Below are 11,912 nucleotides of genomic sequence, written 5' to 3' on the forward strand. Positions count from 1 at the left end.
CGACTCCGCCCCCTGCCCCGCCCCCCGTTATTCCTGGTCCAGAAAACAAAGAACTACACTACCCAATGACCTCCACACGGTTTTTTCTTTTTTGTGTGTGTGTGCGGTTTTTTTGTTTTGTTTTGTTTTGTTTACACACAGGCGTAGAATCTGTTTGGGATCCTGCCCACTCTTCAGCCCCTCGCGTCCGTCCCGAAACCGGGGGACTACAAGTCCCGGTAGGCTTCCGGAACTTAGCTCTGACTGTACGTGCGCACTCAGCTGCCCGCCGGAAGAATCGAGCTTGGCTGTGTTTATCTTGTTGGGGACCGAGTCGTCGGTTGACGCGCAGCGGGTTCCAGGCTGCCCGCGACCCCGCCCCGGCCCGGCCTGGCAAGGTAGCGCGGGATGGGTGGTGTTACAAGGAAAATTGGAGGTGCTGGGGACGTCCTTCCCCGAGCTGGAGTCGTGGGGAAGGGGCCTGAGAGTGATGAGGTGGGGGTGGGGAGGGAACTAAGGGAATGATGGGAAAGGAGAGTGTTAATGGGGAAGGAAGGGTCGGGGGAGGATGGAGAGGTGAAGGGTGAGAGAGATCTGGTGGAGATCTCTCCTTCAATGCTGGAGAAGGCATTGAAGAAATTGGAAGGAAGGCTGGTTATGAAGAGAACGGGGAAGCTGAGGATAATGGAAGCGCGGGTGGAGGGGCTGTCTGGCGCTGTGGGGGAGGGGAGGTTGGGATGACTGGAAGAATCCAGAGATCGCGTCATATACAGGGAGGAATACTTCTGGCCGGAAGATGTCAATGACTATTAGCATTTTCATCCTTAGTGGAAGAGGGAAGATGGAGAGCTGTCGGATGGAGCTTGGAGTGTTGGGAAAAGGAGAAAACCGCAAAGCTCCCAAATCGAAGAGGGCCAGAAATGGGGGATGAAAATTGCAAAAGACCAGGGAGGGAGTAGGCACGTGGAGGGAATTAAAGAAGTTAAGAATGTGGTAATCATGGAGTATGGGGGAAACCCCAAGATAACAGAGACCCTGAGACTGTAGGGGCTTGTTTCCTATGAGCTTGAGTGCTCCTTGTGGAAGAGAAGCTAAGATTCTCTCTCCAACTTTGCGTGGAATCGCTTCTCTCTGCCCCTATGAATTCTTTACCTTGACACAGCTGAAGGGGAGTAGAAGCTATGAGGGAAGGCAACGGACTCCCATTCTTAAGCACTTCAACATCTCTGCAAGTCCAGATCCAAGATATTTTGGATAGAAAACAGGAGTAATAAAGAGCTCCCGCTGGTGCTCTTTCAAGTTTGGCAGGGTGTCTATTTAAAGCCTGGGGTGGGGGTTGAGGGAAGTTGGGTGAGGGGTAGGGGACTTGCAAGCCAGCTGAAAGCCATGTCTTTTTTTGCAAGGGGCCTCCTTTACTTGAGCTTTCTCCGTGCCTGAAGTTCTGCCTTGAACAAAGAGCAAATGATTCATCCAAGCACGGCAGGTGCCTGCCAGCCAAGGCAGTGCCAGCTGCAGGAGGCTTTGCCTGTCAGAGCTTTCAAATGTATACATTCTCACTAGGTTGCAGGTTGTCTTAAAGAGATCATGACCTCTAATACTTGGGTCTTTTTCTTCTCCTGCCACTTTTGCTCCCTTTCTTTCTAGGGCACACCACATCGCCACCCCCATTTCAGGGACCCAAGTGGGAGAACAGCTGCTGGAAACACTGTATCTCTACCACAATCATAGGGTTGGGGAAGTGGCAGGAAAAGAAAACCCCTCCTCCCCGCCCCCACTCCCTCAGTCTACAGCAGACACATACCTTTCTGGCTTAAGATCCTAGTTTTGGCAGCATACCAGGCCCAGCTGTCAGAGGAACTCCCCAGGCCTGTGAGGTGCCCTGGGTGACCCCAACAACAACAGCTCGATTTGACAAGAGCTTCCTATGAGGGGCTACCTACCCATGGTAACACGGAGGTCCCTATCCTGGATCCCACCCTGTCTTAGAAAGTGGGACTGTCCCACTGTAAAAGCCTAAAAGCTTTTCTGCTGGAAGCACCCCTGTCAGCTTTCAGTGGACTCTTTGGGGCTGGCTAGGCTATTAATAGCTCTGAGTATTTTGAGATCCCTCTCCCCACCTTAAAGAGCACAGAGATTCTTAGAGAGGTGGCAGTAAGCAGAGCAGAGTCAGATACAAGAGAAGCCATCACCCTGGGAAGGAAGCTTGGGGCTTGTGCCAGACCACAGGCATGGTGGAGCCTCCGTGAGTAAGGGATGATCGTGCTGAGACCTCCATCAGCAGGCTCTGAGCTGGCCAGCAGGCAGGTCAGAGTGGCCCCACCCTTTGCTTTTGGAGAACACAGAACCAGGGCTAGCTCCTTGACCTCAGCAGGTCCTCTGGGGCAGGGCCAGCCACCTGAGCTGTGGAGGGCTGGTGTGGGACGGACACCAGGGTGACACATAGAGGAAAGGGCTGGTCCTGGGCAGAGTTCTAGTGAGGCAGGCAAAGAGCCTTGCCTGAGTAGGCTGTGGCCCCAATTTGTGCGCAGGTAGCAGAGGCAGCAGGCCGTGCCGGGGGGGCATGTTGCTGTGACCAGTGGCCCAGGGGATGTTACGGTGGACAGTGCACCTGGAGGGCGGGCCCCGCAGGGTGAACCATGCTGCAGTGGCTGTTGGGCACCGAGTCTACTCCTTCGGAGGTTACTGCTCTGGTGAAGACTATGAAACACTGCGTCAGATTGATGTGCACATTTTCAATGCAGGTAGGCTAATGCTGGGAACATCCTTGGGCGCCCACCTCAGGGAGGGGAATAGGTGGTTGAATGAATTTTGGTGGTGGGCCCCATGGCCACCGGGGATGAGAGAATGATATCTTGTTTGAGAGAAGTTAGACAGCCTTGGAAGAAGGTTCCCAGGGCTGAGCTGAGCTGTGTCCACAGTGTCCTTGCGCTGGACAAAGCTGCCCCCAGTGAGACCCACCATCCGTGGGCATGCTCCTGTGGTACCATACATGCGGTATGGACACTCTACCGTCCTCATCGACGACACGGTCTTCCTTTGGGGCGGGCGGAATGACACAGAAGGGGCCTGCAATGTGCTCTATGCCTTTGACGTCAGTGAGTATGGAGCTATGTTCTCCCACATGGGGCCTCGTGGGGCTGGGAAGGTGTCGGCTGGGCTGGGAAGGGGGTGCTCCAGAGTCTAGGAGGACTGTCAGAGGTGCTTACCTGGCCCACACTCTCACCTCCTTCAGATACTCACAAGTGGTCCACGCCCCGTGTGTCAGGAACAGTTCCTGGAGCCCGGGATGGACATTCAGCTTGTGTCTTGGGCAAGACCATGTACATTTTCGGAGGCTACGAGCAGCTGGTAGGTCTGGGAAGAAAGTAGAAGTTTAGGGTGGGAATAAGAAAGAGGAGGGCAACTGAGGAGGGTGGGACGGGAGGCTCTGGCTTGCTTTGTGAGTTTTGAGAGGAGGCATGGAGGGTCAGAGAGTGACTGCTGACCCCATCTTATATTCCTTCCTCTACTTCCTGTCTCTTCCCACTTAGGCTGACTGCTTTTCCAATGACATTCACAAGCTGGACACCAGCACCATGACATGGACCCTTATCTGTACAAAGGTCTGCCCTTTCTTCTTTATCCCAGGTCCCCACCCTCAGTTGAAGATACTGTAGGAAGCTCAGATAGTAAGAGCAGATCCCCTCGCAGCCTTCGTGCTTACCCTCATCTCTCTGCTCCTGCCCAGGGCAATCCTGCACGCTGGAGGGACTTCCACTCAGCCACAATGCTGGGCAGTCACATGTATGTCTTTGGGGGCCGCGCCGACCGCTTTGGGCCATTCCATTCCAACAATGAAATTTACTGCAACCGCATCCGAGTCTTTGACACCAGGACTGAGGCCTGGCTGGACTGTCCGCCCACTCCGGTGCTGCCAGAGGGGCGCCGGAGCCACTCAGCCTGTGAGTATCTGCTATGTCCCTGCAGACTCCCCTTCCTGCCCATTGTCCTCACACTCTGGACATTCTTGTCTCCTTCCAGTTGGCTACAATGGAGAGCTGTACATCTTTGGTGGCTATAACGCAAGGTTGAACCGGCACTTCCATGACCTGTGGAAGTTTAACCCTGGTAAAGAACACTGCCTTTAAGAAACAAGGAGCAATTGAAGGGGGCGTAAAAGAAAGAAATAATCCTGAGTAGGTGAGAGGTCGAGGTTGGAGAGGATGTTGACTGGGTAGGTATTAAATCTCCATATAAACTTCTCTTTAGTGTCCTTTACCTGGAAAAAGATTGAACCGAAGGGAAAGGGGCCATGTCCTCGCCGGCGCCAGTGCTGCTGTATTGTTGGTGACAAGATTGTCCTCTTTGGGGGTACCAGGTTGGTAAGGGAGCAGGGAGGGCTCAGGGAAGGGACCAAGTCTGTGGCTGACATGGGAGGCGTTTGAGCAAGACGGCCTCATGGGTCTGCTTTCTTCTTTCCTTTCTCTTTGGACCCCTGTAGTCCATCTCCTGAGGAAGGCCTGGTGGATGACTTTGACCTCATAGATCATTCTGACCTACACATTTTGGACTTTAGTAAGTATACTTATTCCCAAAGTGCTCCCGCCATCAGGTGCCTGTCTGTGGGTGGCGACATCCAGGACCAAACCCTTCCTCAGCTCTGACCATCTCCCTCTCTCTCGTTCCTCCTCTCAAGGCCCTAGTCTGAAGACTCTGTGCAAACTGGCTGTCATTCAGTATAACCTAGACCAGTCCTGTTTGCCCCATGACATCAGGTACAGTGAGTGATTGGAGAGGAGGGATTGGTTGAGGGTGGGAGGCAGCACAAGCACGACCTGGTTAGCTCGGTCTCAGTGCGGAACAGAGTTTTTGTTCCGCTAGAGGTGGAGCAGACTTGTGAAGAGTGAGGTGGAAGGGGACATAAACCGTCCGCTGGGTAAATTACATGAAACAAAATGTTTTTCAAACCAAGATCAGAAGCATTACTTTTTTAAAGAGATTTTATTTATTTATTTTTAGAGAGAGAGGAAGGAAGGGACACAGAGAGTCAGAGAAACATTGATGCAAGAAACACCAGTGAGTTACCTCTCGTATGTGCCCTGACTAGACGCAACAGGCAACCCAGGCATGTGTCCTGACCAGGCGTTGAACCAGCGACCCTTTGCTTTGTAGGGCTGCACCCAACCAACTGAGCCACACCAGTCAGGGGTTTTTGTTTTTTGTTTCATTTTATTTTAGAGAGAGAGAGAGAGAAACATTGATTTATTGTTCCACTTACTCATACAGTCATTGGTTGCTTCTTGTATGTGCCCTGACCTGGAATCAAACCTGCAATCTTGGCCTGTCAGGACAACACTCTAACCAACTGGCCTACCCAGCCAGGGCAGAAGCATCACTTCTTGAGCTCTGAGCCTATACAGTTGCTTTTGTTAACATGCTGAGAAAGTTTGGTTAAATCTTAGGACCTAGCTGCAAAGTAAAGAGAAGCGCCAGAATTAAGAGAAGTTTTCCTAGCTACTTTCCTTTGAATATCATTCTTAGGTCCGAAACAAGCACTGAAAGTCCTTTGTGTATAATTGTGCCCTTCTGGGTCATTCTATGACACATTCCTCTCCTTGTATCAGTTTAATTTAACTGTTACTTGCTGAGGGTCTGTGTGCACAAGGCTGAACTGGTGGGTCATAGGCTGGCCCAGGACTGACTGACATGCAGGCACCTAATACCAAGTAGATTACAGTGAGGATTTTGGCATAAGGAGGTTCTTGGTATATCTTTTTAGAATGACAGAATTGTCAAAAAGATTTAATTTTAATGTGAATGGGATGAGTGGGAAAGGACTTATTAGGGAGAGAAGAGCGGAATTAGGCTCCTTGAAAGGGATGGTAGTTCAGAGCAAAATGGGCATTCCTGATGTGGGGAGGAGGAGCTACCTGGTAGGATCTGAGCTGAAGAGAAAAGGTAGGTTGGGAACTTTACTGAGATGTGTACACCTATGATTTTCTCCAAGTGTTGGGCCCAAGAGTATGTATATAAACATAAACAGGAAGTTCACCTGAGCTTGCAGGTGGAGTTGTGGGTGGTATTGGATTTGGTGGTGGGTGGGACCCGATAAACATAGTAGGGCTGTAAGGAACAGGTGGCTGTTGATAGTTAAGCTTTAAAGAAGTTGAAGGCACTGGTGTATTCATAGTTTTGTTAACAGTTCTGGGCTTGGAGGGGTAGAGGCTCCTCCTTCTGTCCTTTATGCCTGTCACCATTTGCCTTCCAGGTGGGAGCTGAATGCCATGACCACCAACAGCAATATCAGTCGCCCCATTGTCTCCTCCCATGGGTAGGAGGAAGTTCTGCCGGCACCCCTACTGAGCCTGCTCTTGTCTTCACTGCCCCTGCCCATCTCTCACCTGCCTGCCCCTTTGGACCCTGGTTTACCTCTACGTGGAGTTGTTGGACTAGAGGTGTTTTAGTGCTGTGAACTCAGTGGGGAGCTGTGGGGGGAGGGGTAGGTTCCCTCCCTCCTTGGGCCGAGGGCCCCTTCCCTTGGTGCTCTGTCCCATCCACCTCCTTCCAACTGCTCCTGGGTCTCTGCTCTGCCCCAGGCCGGCCCGGCTCTGCTGAGAAGTGAAGGGAATGGGGAGAAGGGAGAAGCAAGCAGTGTCTGGGCCTCAGCAGCTTCCCCCAGCTCTATTTTCACTCCGTCCCTGCTTAAGCCAAGAGCACTGATTGGGAGCTGAGAGAAGTTGCAACTGTTGCCAAGAGAACTGATTGGGAGCTGAGAGAAGTTGCAACTGTTGCCATGAAACCTCCTTCTCCCTGACCTGGGGAAGGCGAGGACCAGCAGATAATCCCACCCCCCTTCCGAGCTGTTGCTGTAACCCTGATGCTGTCAGCCAGCTCAGATTTTATAAAAATGAATTAAAAACCTCCAAACGCAATAATCTGTTTTTTGTGGAATGAGATTGCAAAGGGGGCTGGGGGCTGACTTTGGCTTCTCAGCCAGGAGCATCCGCAAATGGAATACCACTGGGGCCAGGCCCTAGCTTCTCCGGCGCTGAGGCCAGGGCCCTGCCACAAAAAGGTGCGAATGGGCGTCACTTGCGACCTAGAGCTTCCAGGCCGCCCTCCCAGGTCTCGCCCAGCAGTTAGCAGTCGCCACGTTAGTCTAGTTACTTGTGCGGACTCGGCCTCCGGAGCCTCCGGAAGAGGCGGGACGGGAGTCCTCGGGGCGGAAGTAGCGCCATTTGTCCTCGCCGCGCGTAGCGAGCCGATGAGGAGAGCGAATCGCCGTGTCCCGGCGCTCCCCGGGTCTCCCGGCGGAGCCCGGGGCGACGAGGAGGACGGCGGGGACGTGGGGCCCGGGGACCTACGGAAGGGTGAGGGCGCGCGGTAGCGCGGGACGGAAGGAGGGCCAGATGCGGGACTCCCTCTCTGGTGCGGGCTTCGAGTCTGCATGCAGCGCAATTACTGTGAGCCTGCTAAATTCTCTTTAAGGCCTACAAGAGGAGCGTCCCCAGCACAAAGAGAAATGAGGAGTCAGAGGGGATGCTCACCGGGCTAGGACATCCTGAGCAGTTTCTCGAAGCGAGGATAAGGAATATTCCCTAAGGAAAAGAGGTGGCTGCAAAAGCAGAGTCAGAAAAGGGCATGGGTTGCCCTGGCTGGTGTAGCTCAGTGGATTGAGCGCGGGCCTGCGAGCCAGAGGATCGCGGTTTGATTCCCAGTCAGGGCACATGCCTGGGTTGCGGGCCAGTTCCCAGCGGGGGACCCATAAGAGGCAACCATACATTGATATTTCTCTTCCTCTTTCCTTCCCTCCCCCTCTAAAGATAAATAAATAAAATCTTTTTTTTTAAGATTTTATTTACTTATTTATATTTAGAGGGGAAGGAGAGAGGGAGAGAAACATCAATGTATGGTTGCCTTTCGTGCGTCCCCTGCTGGTAGTTGGCCTGCAAGGAACCAGCCTGCAACCCAGACATGTGCCCTGACTGGGAATCGAACCGCGATCCTCTGGTTCGCAGGCCCGCGCTCAATCCACTGAGCTACACCAGCCAGGGCCAATAAATAAAATCTTAAAAAGAAAAGAAAAGGGCATGGGTTGCTGGTGAAGAAGGATTAGTAGGTCAATATTCAAGAAGTTTAGCAAACATTTATTTAGCATCTGTATGCAGGCACAGCTCTAGATGCTGGAGATACAGTAATGAATAAAGCAGACAAAAGCCCCTGTTCTTATAGAACTTACCTTTTAGAAAAGGCAGATAAAAAAAAATAAAAAAAAACACGTGTCTTGGCTGGTGTGGCTCAATGAATTGAGAGCCGGCCTGCGAACCAAAGGGTTTCGGATTGGATTCCGGGTCAGGGCATTGCCTGGGTTGCAGGCCAGGTCTGCGGTAGGGGGTGCATGAGAGGCAACCACACACTGATGTTTCTCTTACTTTCTTTCTCTCTTTCTTCCCTTCTCTAAAGATACATAAAATCTTTTTTAAAATACGTATGAATATACGTATTTACTATATTAAAAGACATCCCTGGCTGGTGTGGCTCAGTGGACTGAGCACTGGCCTGTGAATCAAAGGGTCACCAGTTCAGTTCCCAGTCAGGTACGTGCCTAGGTTACACGTCCCTCTTGGGGACGTTTGAGAAGCAAGCACATATGGATGTTTCTTGCCCTTTCTCCCTCTCTTCCCCTCTAAGAAATAAAATCTTTTAAAAAGTGCATACACACACACATAACATTAAGCACAGGATTGTATATTGTAAATGGGAAATTTTATGGCATGTGAATTGTATCTCAGTCTTCCCAAAAGGTGATAAGGGCCATGGAAAGAAATAAAGCAGGGGAGAGGTTGCAATTGTAAGTGATGAGAGTAGGCCTCACTGAGTATGTGACATTTGAGCAATGGTTGCAGGAGGTGAGGCGGTGGATGGGATGGTGTCTTTCCAGCACCGGGAGGTGCTGAGCTGAGTTGTGTGTCCCTCCCCACCTTACCCTCTTCCACAGACACATCTAACATGTCATTTGAGGAGCTGTTGGAATTGCAGAGCCAAGTGGGGACTAAGAATTACAAACAGTTGGTAGCTGGAAACAGCACTAAGAAGCAAGGTTCTAGACCACCTGTCCAAAATGCGTGTGTTGCAGATAAGCACAGGTGAGGAGCAAGGCTTGCCCCAGGAGTTAGAGGATACTGGGACTTTGAGTAGGTGTCTGCTTTCTCAGGTGGCAGGTGGTAGGCTTTTGACCAAGACTAGGGTCCCCTTAAACTGTCCTTCAATTTTTCCATAGGCCTCTGGAAATGTCAGCCAAGGTCCGGGTGCCATTTTTGCGTCAAGTTGTTCCCATCAGTAAGAAGGTAAGAAAAAGGCAGGAAATGCTTTCGTGTGAAAAGAGACTGAACTGGGTTTTTTAAGATATTTTGTGTTCTCCCCAAAGGTAGCCCGGGACCCTCGTTTTGATGATTTGTCAGGGGAATATAATCCTGAAGTGTTTGACAAAACATACCAATTCCTGGATGATATCCGAGCCAAAGAGAAAGAGGTATGCTCTGTGACGCTGGTTCACGGGGTTCTGAGGGGTAGGAAACTAGGGCACAGGTCAGAGAGTCTGGCAGAGGGAACCAGGAACATGTGGTGGGGCAGGTTTAATTCTTCCTAATTCGGTTCTTTTTTTTTTTTTTTTTAAGATTTTATTTATTTATCTTTAGAGGGGAAAGGAAGGAGAGAGGAGAGAAGTATCAGTGTATGGTTGCCTCTCGTGAGTCCCCTGCTGGGAACTGGCCTGCAACCCAGGCATTTGCCCTGACTGGGAATTGAACCGTGATCGTGTGGTTTGCAGGCCCGCACTCAAGCCACTGAGCTACGCCAGTCGGGGCTAATGCTTCCTAATTTGGTTCTTATAGTCAAATCCTGGCTTGTCAGTTTATTAGCTGATCATTGGCACAAGTTCTTTACCCCGGCTTTGCTTCAGTGTTCTAATAATAAAAAGAGTAATAATTCCTGTCTTATAGTGTTACTGAGTTAATGTATGTGTACCTCTTAGAGTAATGCTTGGCCCAGAATTTCAGCTAACATTTACAGAATGCTAACCATCATATTGATTTTCCACTGTGGAGCTTGTGAAAAAGCAATTGAAGAAGCACCGTTCAGGGGAGGAACATGAGAAGCTGCAGCTGCTGCTTCAGCGAATGGTGAGTCAGAATTGTGGGTGAGTGGTAAAAGTAGTTCAAGGCAAGAGATGATTCAGTCTCCTATTCACCCATTTCACCTTTGCTCCTCAGGAGCAGCAAGAAATGGCACAGCAGGAACGAAAGCGGCAGCAGGAGCTGCACCTGGCTCTGAAGCAGGAGCGGCGGGCTCAGGCACAGCAGGGCCATCGTCCATACTTCCTGAAGAAATGTGAGTGGGGCACAGCTGTTACAGGCTAGTTACAGGGACGGGGTCGGAGGCCATAGTAGGGTACTGTGTTGGAGGTCCATGAGCTCCCTAAGGGGGGCATGAAGATGATCCCATGGTAAATTGGAGGAAAGAAGTGTAGTAGGCGGGAGTTATTTGTAACAATTCTTGTTTCCCTAATTAGATTGTGGGCAGAGGATGTTGCTTTTATCTCTGTCCTACTCCCGACATATGCTGGGCTGGAAACACCGGAGGTAACGAACAGTTGAACTGAGAAAGAGTAGAGTCAGAAAACATTGATTTGCGTACACACACCAGAGAACTCATAAAGTTGTGTATCTCAGCACAGTGGTTGAGAATTATTGCTGGGAAAAGGGAAAGAGGGGTGCGTCCTTCTTGGCTCACCAACTTTTTTTTTCTCTGTTGTCTAGCTGAGCAGCGCCAGTTGGCCCTAGCTGAAAAGTTCAAGGAGCTGAAACGCAGCAAGAAGCTAGACAGTTTCTTGAGTCGAAAAAGGCGCCGAAATGCAGGCAAGGACAGGAGACATCTCCCTTTGAACAAAGACTAGAGGAATTGTCCTCAGCCCTGCCGCTGCCCCAGAGCTGAGAAATGGATCTGTGGGGACAAACTCGGGCTGGGCCTGCCCTGGTTCTTTCCCATTCGAGGACATGAATCACAGCTGCTCTTCAGCTAGACTGGCTTAGAAATGACTTGAGGGTTCTTGGACTGCCCCGGGGCTGGACAATAACAGCAACTCAGCCTCTGCCATGCCACACTTACTCTGCCTGGACCTGGTGCATCGTGTCCTCATGGCCTCCAGTCTTTGCCTTAAACCAATGATTCTGACTGAGGAAAAAAGGGTCAGTGGCCTTCGGGCTGGAGAAGGCCATGCAGTCTATTGATGGCTCCCAGGACTCAGACTTTATGTAGGAGCCAGTTCATAAACATTCTTGTCACTCATCTTTCTATTCTGCTTTTTGTTTGGGGTTTGTGGGTGGCCTAGAACTACTGTCTTGGTGCGTCACCTGTGGAGGCAGTGGAGACCTAAGGCCCCTACAGAGTGGGAAGTGAGATCAGAGATCCCTTTTATTTAAACCCAAAAGATGATACGATCATTTAAATAGTGAACCAATCCCACAACTCACCTACTTTATTTTGGATGCAAGGGGAGGTAGGAAGTAGGAAAAACGCTTCCCCAATGATGTAAGCACAGCTGGCTCTCCATACTGTTTGGATCTCGGAATCACACTACCCATGTGGACTGGAAAATCCTCAAGCTGACAGTTCAGTTTGGTAGTGCCTCCAGGCACCTGGCTGCAGCAAAAGCAGGTCTCTTGACACCTGTCCTTTAAACCTAGGCCTCAAAGAATTAGGTACCTCAGATAAGATTTCAAAGATTCTGAGTTTACAATGAAACAGCATGCACACAGGGAAAGAAACCACTATGAGCAAGTCATTAGGAACAATACATAACTGAATCAGACCAGCAAAGACAGATGTAAACATGCAAAGTACAAAATGTCTTATGTTTAATGAAAAAGTATGACAAATGGAAAGGATATGAGAAA

General features: G+C 50.6%; 1 protein-coding gene across 4 annotated transcripts; it reads left to right on the forward strand.

Annotated features, from left to right (window-relative positions):
* Positions 1-120: 120 nt before the first annotated feature.
* LOC118991640 (kelch domain-containing protein 3) lies at positions 121-11,304 on the forward strand. Of its 4 annotated transcripts, XM_037053008.1 has the most exons (15): positions 121-377; positions 2,508-2,720; positions 2,898-3,074; positions 3,212-3,327; positions 3,510-3,581; positions 3,707-3,920; positions 4,000-4,086; positions 4,228-4,336; positions 4,460-4,533; positions 8,957-9,104; positions 9,239-9,305; positions 9,386-9,490; positions 10,065-10,139; positions 10,230-10,347; positions 10,776-11,304. In XM_037053008.1, exons 2-15 carry the CDS (start codon positions 2,567-2,569, stop codon positions 10,910-10,912), a joined length of 1,653 nt encoding a protein of 550 aa, XP_036908903.1. In that variant the 5' UTR covers positions 121-377; positions 2,508-2,566; the 3' UTR covers positions 10,913-11,304. The 4 variants fall into 4 exon arrangements, with proteins under 4 accessions (XP_036908903.1, XP_036908885.1, XP_036908876.1 ...); XM_037052990.1 differs by lacking the exons at positions 8,957-9,104; positions 9,239-9,305; positions 9,386-9,490; ... (1 more) ...; positions 10,230-10,347; positions 10,776-11,304 and adding exons at positions 808-938; positions 4,655-4,733; positions 6,227-6,887; XM_037052981.1 differs by lacking the exons at positions 8,957-9,104; positions 9,239-9,305; positions 9,386-9,490; ... (1 more) ...; positions 10,230-10,347; positions 10,776-11,304 and adding exons at positions 4,655-4,733; positions 6,227-6,887.
* The last annotated feature ends 608 nt before the right edge of the window (positions 11,305-11,912 follow it).

Source organism: Sturnira hondurensis, unplaced genomic scaffold, assembly GCF_014824575.4.
Source record: "Sturnira hondurensis isolate 20B ecotype Veracruz unplaced genomic scaffold, ASM1482457v3 Scaffold0000880, whole genome shotgun sequence".
In the NCBI taxonomy this organism is placed as follows: domain Eukaryota; kingdom Metazoa; phylum Chordata; class Mammalia; order Chiroptera; family Phyllostomidae; genus Sturnira; species Sturnira hondurensis.

Excerpts from the sequence above, each read along its gene's own strand:
- LOC118991640 (XM_037053008.1), top strand. The coding sequence starts at position 2,567 with ATGTTACGGTGGACAGTGCACCTGGAGGGCGGGCCCCGCAGGGTGAAC. Across the intron at positions 2,721-2,897 it reads TGTGCACATTTTCAATGCAG|TGTCCTTGCGCTGGACAAAG; the intron begins GTAGGCTAATGC and ends CTGTGTCCACAG. Across the intron at positions 9,306-9,385 it reads TTGTTCCCATCAGTAAGAAG|GTAGCCCGGGACCCTCGTTT; the intron begins GTAAGAAAAAGG and ends TTCTCCCCAAAG.